Source organism: Pipra filicauda, unplaced genomic scaffold (genome assembly GCF_003945595.2).
Source record: "Pipra filicauda isolate LSUMZ 115617 unplaced genomic scaffold, ASM394559v2 scaffold193_size2426894_pilon, whole genome shotgun sequence".
Classification (NCBI taxonomy): domain Eukaryota; kingdom Metazoa; phylum Chordata; class Aves; order Passeriformes; family Pipridae; genus Pipra; species Pipra filicauda.
Window position 1 is genome coordinate 220,836 of NW_024104302.1, and position 12,651 is coordinate 233,486.

The 12,651-nt window shown below is 47.3% G+C and overlaps 1 protein-coding gene across 6 annotated transcripts in view; it reads right to left on the bottom strand.

The window, feature by feature from the left end:
* CDC27 (cell division cycle 27) overlaps positions 1-10,441 on the bottom strand; it is a 30,205-nt gene extending 19,764 nt beyond the window's left edge. For 4 of the 6 annotated variants that reach the window (XM_027745088.2, XM_027745079.2, XM_027745069.2 and 1 more), the window contains exons 1-3: positions 10,263-10,440; positions 5,020-5,095; positions 1,915-2,062 (exon numbers count right to left, since the gene is read on the bottom strand). In XM_027745088.2, the coding sequence (XP_027600889.1) occupies positions 1,915-2,062; positions 5,020-5,095; positions 10,263-10,289 (251 nt within the window). In that variant the 5' untranslated portion in view covers positions 10,290-10,440. Of the gene's footprint in view, positions 1-1,914; positions 2,063-5,019; positions 5,096-10,262 lie in introns of all 6 variants that reach the window. The other 2 variants (XM_027745113.2, XM_027745103.2) reach the window with 1 other exon arrangement.
* Between the last annotated feature and the right edge of the window lie 2,210 nt (positions 10,442-12,651).

Sequence of the window (12,651 nt, forward strand, 5' to 3'; positions counted from 1 at the left end):
ATGTTAAATAATTGATGGGTTCCTCTACAACAGGGAGGTTCAGGACTCTGAAGCCGAACAGCTCTACTGGGAGGGAAGAAAAACAAACCAAACCCCAAATCCCACCCCACTCCAAAACCAGAGACACAAAATACAACAGGACTTTTCCAAAAGTGATTGATCTTGGGATGGAGGACAAGAAAGTCTTTCAGACACTCGATTTTTGAAGGTGCTTTACGTACTAGCAAGCTAAGACAAGGCTTAATTTGGCTTTGTTTCTTAGAGAAATACAATCTGTAAGGTCCCACATGCTCAGCTAAGATCCAATTTTGGGATGTGGCAGGTATTTTGGGTTTTAATGCCCTGCTTTCTTGCAAGAAGGGCTCAAAAGGAGAACAAAGCTCAGTTTGCAGCCAGTGGTGCCACTCACATGGAATGGGCCACTCAGTCTCAGGTTTGAAAATGGCTTTATGCAACTTCTGGGCATCTTCTGGCATCTGAGACCAACACCTGCACGAGCAAATCACCTCTTCTTGCCCCCACTTGAAATTTTACTTGTAGGAAGGTGCTTCTACCAGCACTGACCACTGCCAGGCAGAGCTGTGTAAATGAGCTCATAGAACTACCAGCAGTGACAGTTAAACGTAACAAATCCTGAGGAATATGTTTAAGAAATCTTACAGGAGCTGATGTACTATGTGCACACAGCAGATTTTGTAAAAGCAAGGGAGAGAACAATCAGCTTTGAATTTATTCCACCGGGCCCTTTTGAAGCAGAACATTAACGTGATTTCCCTTTCAATGGAAGGTGCAAAGAAATCTGTGCCCTGACAGCTCCAGGAGTGCCAAAGGAAGCACAACAAGTCAAGACATCCTGGCTACTCTAAAGATGTCAAAGGACTTGCCCACGAAAGAGAGTAGCAAAGACTAAGGAGCTTTCCCTGCACACTCTGGAGAGGGCTGTGTTTGGCTACATGTCATGAGGAGGATCACAAATCCTGCAGAATAATCACATCATAGCATGTGAAACTCCAAACATCCCCTGACCAATTCTAAGGAAATCAAACATTTCTTTTTGACATTGAAAGAGGGACACTCAAAAAACTCAAACCAAAAAGAAAAAAAAAAAACAAAAACACACAAGCTGCTTTGTAGAGAGACATTTAAGCTTCTGTAAAGAACCCCCACTGCATTTTAAGCAGTTTGGACAAGTTTTTGCCTTTCTTGATGCCTCACCCTTTCAAATCTGCACCTCAGCCAGACAGCTGCCTGCATTTGAGCTGAAAAAAAATCTGTGTAGACATGAAATACCCTTATGAACAAACTCTGAGGGCATCAGAGCCTGAAGCTCAAGCCATTTCAGTAAAAAAAAAAAATCTTGCTGTTAGACCACAGAAAACCTGCAGGACACCTTGACAGTGTGATTCTGTAAAGATTAATTCTGATGTTGAATACAGGATTCTTGGATGTGGATTCCAGGCTGGTTTGTCGTGGTTTTTTTAAAAACAGAGTCCTGTCTGCCACCTCTTCCCTCACCCCCATTAGCAGTTACTGCATAAGAGGAACAAGCTCAGTGTTTGAGGGAAGTGGCTGATCCTTAATGGAAACACACTGGAAACACTTCAGGAAATAGGCAAAATATCAGAGAAACACAAACCCAAAGCAAACACTTGATGAGTCATCTCTGCAATCAATGTTTTCTCCCTCTACACAGCTTGACAACTCCTGTCTAAGTTATTCAACACCTTTTAGAGGCTTCTGCAATATAAGTTAATGCTTGTTAGGTTCATATCTGAAGGCAAAATGAATTCAACTGAGAGCTGAAGGCCCAACGAATTTCTAGTTCATGCAACACCACAGCTTTCAGAGAGAAACCCAAGCTAAAAAAACAAATGCATTTGTAAACCCTGGAAAGAACATAAAGGATTTACTTACTTGCTGAGGTCCACACAACATTTTGCAAGCAGGTATTTGCACTGGGGAGTGGTACAGCTGTGTCCCTTTAGGAGCCTGTAAGCTTTATAGGCCTTTCCTGAGCGGTAGTAACACGTGGCCAGTAAAAACAGTGCTTCTTCTGAGTGTACTGAAGAGTAAAATACATTTTAAAAAAATCATCAGTTAGCTGTTCATCGTGTTACTACAAAGAATTTAGAGGCAGGGAGTAAAAGCCAGCTGGGATAAGATGGAAAAAAATGGGTATATCAGAGAAATTAATTGGTAAACGAAGTGCATTTCTTTATGCATTGGCATTTCCCAAACTTCCATGCCATTGGATAGTCAGAACAACCCCTAATATCTACTGCTGTAAGAGAACTTTGAGCCTTCTGGCTACCCAACCTAAAGAAGTGATTAGCCAGCTGGCTGTAAAAACAACAGCAAGCCAAGCAAAGCAGCCATTCCAGAGCTGCTTTAACGACCTTTTGGCCACCCCAAGACCTGGCTCAAAGTATCACCACACCTCCCACTGACACTTTGCACTGGTTTAAGCAGTGCACAAACACTGGCACAACCGTGGCTGTCAGGAAGTACAACAACTTTCAGAAGGAAGATCTATTCCAGCCCAAGTAGCCAGTTTTAAGCCCAATTTCAAGCAGTCTTTCTGTGTCTGCAATTTTACTTCTGTTCATGTTCTAAAGCCCTCAATGCTTTACCTTCACATCACTCAGTGGAGCACATTTGATGATTTTAATGACTATTAAACTCAGTCACCTCTTCCCCAACACTGAGTCTTGTCCTTTTTGCTGCCTACCCTCACTATTTGATTGGGAACGTGGCTTAACCATCACCATTCAGATGCTTTATTTATTTCATGTTGGTAATTAGTGACAGGGACAAGTTCTCCTACAACCTGGATGGGGCACTGAGTAACCTGGGCTAGTTGGAAGTGTCCCTGCCCAGGGCAGGGGGTGGAAATGGAAGGTCTTTAAGGTCCCTTCCAACCCAAACTATTCTGTGATTCTATAAATCCTCTTCCCAAGTTGAGGATGTTTTACTCAAAGAGCTTGACTTGCCATCCAGTTTTCAGATTGAGGTCAGACTGCCTGATTTCACTTGTGATTACAGCACAAAGGACAGAACTAACCCTCTGAATCCTTCCTGTAAACTCCCAGATTCTGTACAGCCATGGTGGCTTAGCCCATTCTTTGGACTTCCCCAAATGTTCCACTCAAACCACCCTCACACGATGATATATTTTTAAATCAAAGGCTGTCCATGAACACAAGCAACTGCAAACTCTAAACAATTAAGAAACCCACATTACTTTATACTGGTCAGAACACACTATCCTGCAAATGGAATTCAGCAGTAAAAGACACAATTTTGTCCATCCACCTACAGGGACCTCTTCAGAAAAATCAATATGAGCACTGTACAGAAACCTCTTTGGGAAATCTGCCCAAACCCTTTGCTACACTGAAAACTGACTCTTTTAAGTCATCACCTAGACAGTGACAATGGAAACAGAGGGCATTCTATTGGCCTTATGCTAAAAACACCAGAAGATCTTTTTGAAAATTCAAGTTAAATCAATTTTTATCCACTACTTTAACAGGCTCAGAGCTCTGGGAAACGACCAAGCCACAGATGTCCCCACAAGGACAGTAATTGCAGGTAGACTTAAAAGAAGTTCTTCTCAGGGTGAAATCACTGCTGCCAACGTGGAGCCACAGTATTCAAGTTCTGTAGCTTCTACTCTGCAGAGTAACTACTTATTTTAACCAGGAGCCAGATGTTTTGTTAGCAGTTAATTGCTTGCACCAAGTGACAGCGTTCCTGCTGCTTTCCCTCAGCACTGCTGGTCACTGAAAAAAAGCTGTTTGAAGTTCTCCTGCAGAGAATTATTCTGTAAAGATGTGTCAGTATTAAGGCAGATATTTTTCCTCTTGGCTGCTGCAGAAAGGGGATTCTCTTCGTTCCTACATCCTTGCAAATTGCCTTCAACCTACCATTTCTGTCACCCCTAAAACACTATTTCCCTTCATGCACAACTGGATTATCGAGTTCCATAATATTCCTCACAACACTTCTCATTTGAGCACCAGATCAAACACCCAGGACTTCATTTGTAACCTTGACATTAACAAAAAGAGGGGTTTTTTTAATAAAAAAATTAGATTTGTTCTTGCATTGTAAAGAAGTGCATTGAGAGCATGGCAGACGGGGAAGCAAAACATTTCATTACAAAACAGAGCATGAAATAGCTTATACAGCTTAATTAACATTATAAGCTCAGGTTGTTTAGCATGAGAAATTATATTTAATTATATGGGTTTGGAGTTTCTTCCTAATAGTGATTAGGGGACAATACCTTTCAAAGTAGAGAAGAAAAGTTGGCCACCAATATCAAAGATCAAAAAGCTTATCTGAGGTCATGGAAGAAAGGTTAAAGGAAGAAAATGGGCTAAAACACAACAAAAAACGTATTTGAAAGTCCCAGGAAAACGTGGAGATGTGCTACTGCTGCCTGCCCAGTATCCAAGACATCCCAGACCCGACAGCACCACAATGAAGTAACAATTAACAGGAATTCAACTGCAGACAGCTGTCCCATGTTCTGATTCTCACTGTCTCAGTCTCTCTCACCATCACAAGATTCTCTCTTTCAGCCAACACACCAACCAACGTATCTGAACACCATTATTAGCAAAGACAGCTTTCAATGTCAAGCCAATTTGCAGAATTCGTGTGCTGCACCTTATCCTCAAGTGCCCTTGGAAGACATGCAATGCTTAAGGTTATTTAAAAAAGCAACACTCTCCCACTTGATACCAGAAAACAGATCACTGTAAACATTGCACTTAAACACACAACTCCAAGTCTAATTTTTTTAAGGAGGTTTTACTGTAAAATGACATTGCTGACATTTCCTGGTTTGATTTTCCAACCTAGTTGTGAGGTATTCTTCTGCTTTCCCCAAGCAGAAGGTGACACTTCATTATCAGAACAGGAAGAAAAACCAAAGCTGGAGCAGAGGCTCAAAAATCCTAAATTTAAAATTGAAAAAAAAACCCCACCAAAACATATTTATAAAATACCTACCTTCTGCATACAACCTCTCTGCCAGGAACACGGCATCGCGGTACGCGTAGTGGTTAAGTGCTTGCCATATAGCAGCCTGCAAGGCAAGGGGATAACCTGGATTTAGAGGGAGATTTAAAAATGCAAAATTCATTAGCTCTTACTGGCAAAAGGCGAAGTTCAATTTGGTTTTATGGAATCGTAAAAAAAAAGGGGGGGAGGAAGGATGAACGCGCCGGTCAAGTTGTAGCTGTTTTGACTTAAGAAAAACCCACCAAAATTAGCACTGAAGTCATGAACCAATCCAAGAATGTTGTTCACTAGTTACCAGACACAATCTTCCAAAAACCTCAGAAACAGTGAGTTTTAGCCTGGTGCAAAACTCAGCAGGAATTACTGCAAACTACACCAGACAACACATTAGGTAAACGTGGAAGCAAACCCACCTCCCCAACTGGTCACCAGAGCATATCCCATTAAACCATCCCCTCCTGAGATGCCAAATCAAAACCCAACAGGACTAGAAACTTCTCAGTGTCCAAGATGGTCATTATAAGACTTGTGTTGGTTGAGAATGTTACATATAAAGGATTTTCTCTGAAGAGGCAGCCGTGTTCCCTGATGAACGTGATCCACTGCTTTTCGTGTGGTGTTTTATTTGGGTCTTGGCTCATCAGCCACCTCTTCACTGCCACTAATTAGGCTTGTGAAGCAGCACCCAAGAATGAGTGCAATGTAAATTAAAAGGACAAATTGATACATACAGCCATATAGAACAAAATCTACTCCTGAATTCAGCTCATGGACCCACACTTAGTCAAATCCAGCTCCCTCCTTACGGGTGCTCTTTTCTTTTTCATGAACACCAAGCCTGAGTCTGTGACAGCCAACATTTGTGCAGACTGGAAAGATGGCAGCACTCCAGTGAAATCCAAACACACACACAGGTGTACAAACTGTGCACCACTAAAGCAGGGTCACAGTAACTTGCATTTCTGTCACCATCAGCTGAACTACAAAAGCTGTCCAGCCAAAGGCCAGGGCTGGCATGAGAGGGTTTCACACAAACTACTCAGCCAACTTCCTTCAGATCAGGTTAAAAGTCATCTGTTATCCATAGAAATGGGATGAGATGGGAAAAATGATGTCTTTTAAGATCTCTTTAGCCTTTCCTCCCCATCTACAAGGGTGGTGTGCAGGCTGGTGCTCCGAGGGTTGGGATCAGGACAGCAGCTCCTTCCCATCTGATGTCTTTGCTCCAGTTCTGAAGCCGATTCCCACCAGCAGCAAAGAGCCACTTTGCAGCAGTTTTGCCATTAACGATCCCAAACAAGATCTGAACTCAAGGCACAGTGGTCTAGGATTTCTCTAATATTCACCAGCAACCAAAGACAAGCAGAATCAGCTTCTGATACCCATCAAACACTCCAAAACTAGAAGAGATCTCCCAGAATGAAAGCAACACCAGCCTGCGATGCAATTCCCGGTGGGAAAGGCAAGCGCCAGTTTCATCTAAAAAAAAAAAAAATATCCAAACATCACAGAGTTACATGTACCATATGCTCCCTCTTCCAACACAAACTTGACAAACACAGGGTGTGAAAACCGCGAATTCTCTTCGCAGGATGCCCACACAGCCGTCATGAACAGCACACACCAGAGTTCCCAAGGACTACACACAAACATTATACACAAAATCTCCACAGAGACACTGTTTTCTCCTATCAGTAGGTCCCAAGAATACACTTAAATAGCCAACTGCTGCTTTTAAGCTCGTGCGAAAGGATTTTAAAGCGTTTGAAAGTGAATTCTCTTAGTTTGATTGTTATAATACAAGCTCCTTATTATGTCTCTCTGGTTGTATTCCACACTTATCTAAGTGCAGCCTCAGAGCCTGCCTGAACTGATTATTCCCTGTTACCTTGAAGCACTCCCAGGCTTCCAAGCAGACAGAGCAGTACAAAAACTGAGGCAGAAGGTCAGGGCTGAAATCTTTCAGGCCATATCCAAGTGAGAGCAGCCCAAGGTCTTTGTGTTTTGCTCCCAGAAGCTCCTTTACCAAGTCACAAGTGACATTCAGATGAATCCAGCCAAGTTGTGTCATCTCCAGGTTAAAAATCCTGCCTTTGCAAGGCTCAGCGAGCTTACAAAACAAAGGTGTGGGGGTGGGAGTGGTGAAATCAGGGTCATTTGACTTCTCAAACAAGAGCAAGCTGCCAGGAACAATCCTGCCAAAGGCTAAGAGGGGACACAAGGGATTTGGGGCCATGTCACAGCCACATTGTGAGAGTTACACTACACACCAGCTCAAATAACAATCGTTGCTGAGCAGAGTCCCAGTGAAAGCACAAGTGGCTGGTAGAACAGTATCCCTGTTACATAGCAACTGTCACTTTGCAGCCCAAAAGGTGCCTCGTGCCCTGAACTGATCAATGCTGAAGCCTGGATCCTCACATATACTCTCCTAAAAGAGCAGGAGGAGGAAAAGGAAGGCAGCAGGGAATCAGCCATACCTATGCAGTGATGATTTTCCACGAGAACAGATGTCCAAACTATGACTGTGCCTCAAAAAAGAAGATTTCTTGTGCACCTTTTCGGACAGGAACATCGATCTCTTTATAGCACAGTAATTTAGTTTGTTCTAGCAGAGGCACAGTGCATCTACATGGCATTAGTGGTACCCAACAATTGCTAAACCACAACAGGAGAGTGTTCTCAGCCCTGTTCTCAGAGCTCTGTCATGGACAGGAGAGAAGCTGGAAGCGTTTCCAAATTTTATTTGAGCGTGCTCACAGACCAGATGAACCTCCAGGTCCTAAACACTCATTTTAAAAATAATTATTTTGCAAAGTGAACAGGGAATTCCAAAGCTACCATACCAGCCACAGCCCTGCAGTGAAGCATTCTCAGAGAGGAGAGCAAGAAAATAAAATCACATTCAGACAGGTCCATCTTCTATCCACAAAATCCCGTCCATTTTCCAAGTGTCACTTCATTTCTAAGCCAAAGAGCTCTTAAGGAGACGTTCTCTTCTGACAGTTATATAGCCTTGGAAACGAGTTTCAAAGCTTTTTAGCCTGTATTGCCATGCTAAGCAGATTCTACCATGATTTAAGACGTCTCCAGGGTGGGCAGAGGGGAGGAGAGCTCTGGCTGAGCTGTGCTGCCTTCCCCAGTTACCAAACTCTGCCCCCTGAACACACAGACCTCGGTGCTGCACGTTCCCAGCCAAGTTCAAGCACCATTCTAGTGAGTCACAGCAGATGATCACCTTGAACAGCTAAATTCCAAGCAAAGTGCTCATTTTGTTTCCAAGATGTTTTTTTCAGAAGTATTTGGAAGGCATCCAGCCTGTTCCTCAGCACACACGGGACACAAAGTTTTATGTTGGAGCAGAAGGGTTTTAAATCGACCACATCAGAGCTGTAAACTCTGGTGTTTTGTTCAACTTAAAAGAACAAAAAAAAAAGTTAGTAAAAATCTAACCAGCGACCAGGATGCCTTTTGGGACGTTAATTTCATGGAATTGCAGCCCAAGATTTATAAAGCTACATCCAAACATAGATTCTGTTATTTATCTATCGTGCTGTGATAGATAAATAACGTCACAGCTGTAAGGAGGGCATTTTCTCCTGGAATGCTGAGCCCTGTAGACATCTGAAAGGCTGGGAGAGAACTGACAGACAGGAAAAAATCTCTGCAATGACAAAAATGAGAACTAGTGTTTAAAAAATTAGAAAAACAGAACTAAGTACATGGACTTCAGCTAAACGGGGAACTCAGAAACACAACGGGCTTCACCCAGTCACCAATAATTCCTCAACTTACCAGTGCTGCTGTAAGCAAGGAACAGCAGCAAAGCTGACAGCAGCAAAACCAGTGCTAAAGGAATGATGTGGCATTTGAAAGCAGAATCTAAGTAGATATATTTAATTCAAAAAATACATTCAACATAGCAAGGCCTCATCAAAACATCCAGGGTGGTAAGAGGTTAAGAATGGAGAATGGCATTAGAGAGGTCTTTTCCTTGCTGAAATGTGAAAAGCAGACCCCAGTTTTCTGTCAGAGAGCTCTCAGAATAGCACATATTTTCCACTTGGTCAGTCTAATTAGCACAGCACCGGAAACATTCAGTATTGTTTCCTGTCATTCACTCTGCACTGCATTCCTGCTTCCTCTCCCATTGTAATCCCATGTTTTCCTAGAGTACCCAGCTGGTGCAAAACACCCAGCCCAGCTCCAAGGGTAACACCAGTGCTGCGGGATGACCAGGGCAGGAGAGGGACCAGGTGGCCAAAAGCTTTTCCAGCGCTGCACTGACCCTTGGCCTCAGAGGGGACGAGCAGAGTGTGGTGGCATCGAGGGCACAAAGCCCATGTCTGCAGGAGTGCCCTCACTGTCACCACCTTGCACGGGCAGGGTCAAGCCAGAAGAGTGGTTTTCCACAGGAGAAGACTTTCTTCCCCTTCTACCTTTTCATTAGAAGGAGAAGAGCCAAGAGCAAGAATTCTCACAGTGTTCATTACAGAACACAACCGTGTTCTGCCAGGACTCCTGTGCCAGGAACCTCTTGCTGTAACTAGAAAAGAAAAACCCCGAGACAGCCTGTTAAAAAGCTAAAAATAATAATAAAATAAAGAATGGGAACATGAATAAGATGACTGATTAATGACGATCACGAAGAGTTAGAGAACGGGCATAAAGCAACTGCGGAAAGAAAAAGCAACTCTCAAATGTGTGAATCACGTCTTTTGGATGGGAAGAGCAGGAAGCCCATCGGGGCAAATGCAGCGAGACCGAGACGTGGTAGAAAACCGGAATTTACATTATTTTCTCTCCCAGGTCTCCCACCAACCCGAAGGGAGGGAGGAACGTCCTTCACTCGCACACGCAGGAGCCGAGCACGCCGTGAGCATTTAAAAACGACACGGCAGCAAACGCAGCAAGGTGAGCGAGGTATCAACAGGTCTCCCGGGGGATCTGCGGCGGAGGGGGGGGACCTTTCCCGGGAGCCCAACCGGCCGCGGAGCCGCGGGGGGACCGAGGGGGGACACGGGGGCGGGGGCGGCCGGTCCCGGGGCCGCGGGGATGGGGCCGGGAGGCTGGAAGGGGAAGCCCGGCGGGAGAGAGGGCGGAGGAGCCGGAGGTCCTGCGGGCCCACGGCCGAGGAGCCCCCCGGGAGCGGCCCCGGCCCCGGCGCGGGCGGGGCGGCCTCACCCGGGCCGGGCCGGGCCTTGGGGCCTGAGCCGCCCGGGGGTCGGTACCTGGACGGGTTCCTGCAGCACCGTCATCCTGCTCTCCCCGGCCTCCGCCTCCTGGTCGCCGAGCCCGAGCGGGGGCGGTCCCGGTCGCGGCCCCGGTGCCGGCCCAGCTCAGAGCGAGTCCCGGCGGGGCCCGGCCCGGCCGCGGCTCATTTGAACCCGCACCGACCGTTACCGGAGCGAGCGAGGCCGGCGGGCGCCGAGTCCGCCCGAACCGGCGGCGGAAACACCCGAACGGCCCGCCGGAAATACCCGAAGGCGGGGGCGGAAAGAGCCGAGCGCCGACGGAAAACAGCTGGGAGAGCCGCGCTCGGCAGCGCTGCCGTGGCGGAGATGGCCGAGTCTGGACGAAGATGGCCGACGCAGGGCGAAGCCGCCCGAGCCGCGGCGGAGATGGCCGAGTGGTAACGGAAATGGCCGAGCGTGAAGGGGCCGGTGGAGCTCCGGCAGGGCCTGGGGCTCGTCCCTCAGGGCCCCTTTGTGCCCACGGGATGTAGAAATTTGGACTTTGTGCCACAAAACGGGCTCTGGGGTTCCCCGGGTCTGTGGGGAGACCCCGCGTCCCTCGCGGTGCTGGTCCCAGGGCTCCCTCCTGCCGTCGCTGGCGTGTCCAGAGGCAGCCCGGCCCTGTCCCCGTTCCCACGGTTGGGGCCAGCACTGCCCAGGTCCTGTTCTGACGGGTCCTGAGGGAGGTTCAGCCACGATATCACGGAATCATTCAGGTTGGAAAAGACCTCTGAGATCATCGAGCCCACCCTGTGCCCCATGCCCACCTTATCCCCCAGCCCAGAGCACTCAGTGCCATGTCCACTCCTTCCTTGGACACCTCCAGGAGTGGGGACTCCAAACCTCCCTGGGCAGCCCTTTCCAATGCCTGACCACTCTTTCCAGGAAGAAATTCCTCCTGATGTCCAACCTGACCCTCCCCTGGCACAGCTGGAGGCCGTTCCCTCTCCTCCTGTCCCTTGTTCCCTGGGAGCAGAGCCCGACCCCCCCCCCGGCTCCCCCCTCCTGTCAGGGGGTTGCAGAGCCAGGAGGTCCCCCCTGAGCCTCCTTTTCTCCAGGCTGAGCCTCCCCAGCTCCCTCAGCTGTTCCAGCCCCTTCCCCAGCTCCGTTCCCTTCCCTGGACACGCTCCAGCCCCTCATATCCAGAAGTAAAACACACAGATTGGGGTATGGGGACAAAGGGGTTGATTTGCCAGTTACAGTTTGGTTTGAAGGTGCCATGTCTCCTGGCACACAGAGCTTTCCCAAAAGAATGGGATAAAGATGCACAGCTAAGCCTCAAGTTATTAAAAATACTGACCTACCAAAAGCCACCTGCAAGTAGCAGAGGCCTTCCTTCTCCAAATCCTTCTGTGGGCTTCCTGAAACACAATCAGCCACAACACCACCCTTACACACACCTACACACGGACTCTGTGCTCCGTCCTGCTCTTCCCAGTGCTTTGCACTTGCACTCAGCTGCCCGAAGGCCGGATCCTGATGTGCAGCTGAACACACACGAGCAGGGGATGCATCTTTACGTGAGGATAAAATCTGTGTGTGGAGCAGAGAGGGCTCAGCCTTCCTCTTTCCCCTCGTCTCTGAAAGGTGTAGTTGTGTTTGTTATCGGCAGCAAATCTGCAGGTGTTTGCTTTCAGGGTGTGAGCAGGCAAAGCTTTCTTCAGTCCCCCACCTGAGACAAATAAGGAGCCGGGGCACAGAGCAGTGCTTTCCCCTGGGATGGACACCTGGCTCAGTGTCAGCTTGACTCGAGTCATTTCACCAGACACGAGGGGGTGAGCAACAGGCCAGTGAAGTGTCACCTCCCCAGAGGCCTTTGGTGAGGATGATGATGGTGATGTGTGTGTACGTGGCCTGGGGCCCTGAGGAGCCTTTCAAGGAGCACAGTTCATGTTCATCGTCCTCCTCCTGATCTTGTGCACTGCTGATAACTCCTGGGGATGAAAGCTGGCTCCATCTGTCTCCCATTCCACAGGGCACAGAACTCCTGACATCCAGACCTTCTTTGGTATGAGAGTCTGTCTTATCACAGCCTGAGGAGATACAGGCTCTCCTGAGTGTGGGGGTTCCTTCTGCCTCTCCTCAGAGTCCCCTGGATGCTGTAAAGCATCCAAACTGTAAAAGGTCAGTGTCTGCTGTTGTCTTTGGAGATCTGGATTTACAGAGACTCCTCCAGTGCAGGTCTGCCTGTGGGATCACTCACTGGCATCCACAGAAGCTTTTATAAATGTCTGTGGGATAAAACCACTCACTCTGTGGAATCCTCAGCTTTTCCAGAGGAGGAGAGGAGCAGTTTTTCCAGGGGAGGAGGCATGGAGGCACATTCAGAGGTACATAGCTGGAGAGGTACAGACATATATACTGTGCCTGTTCAGGTGCATCAATC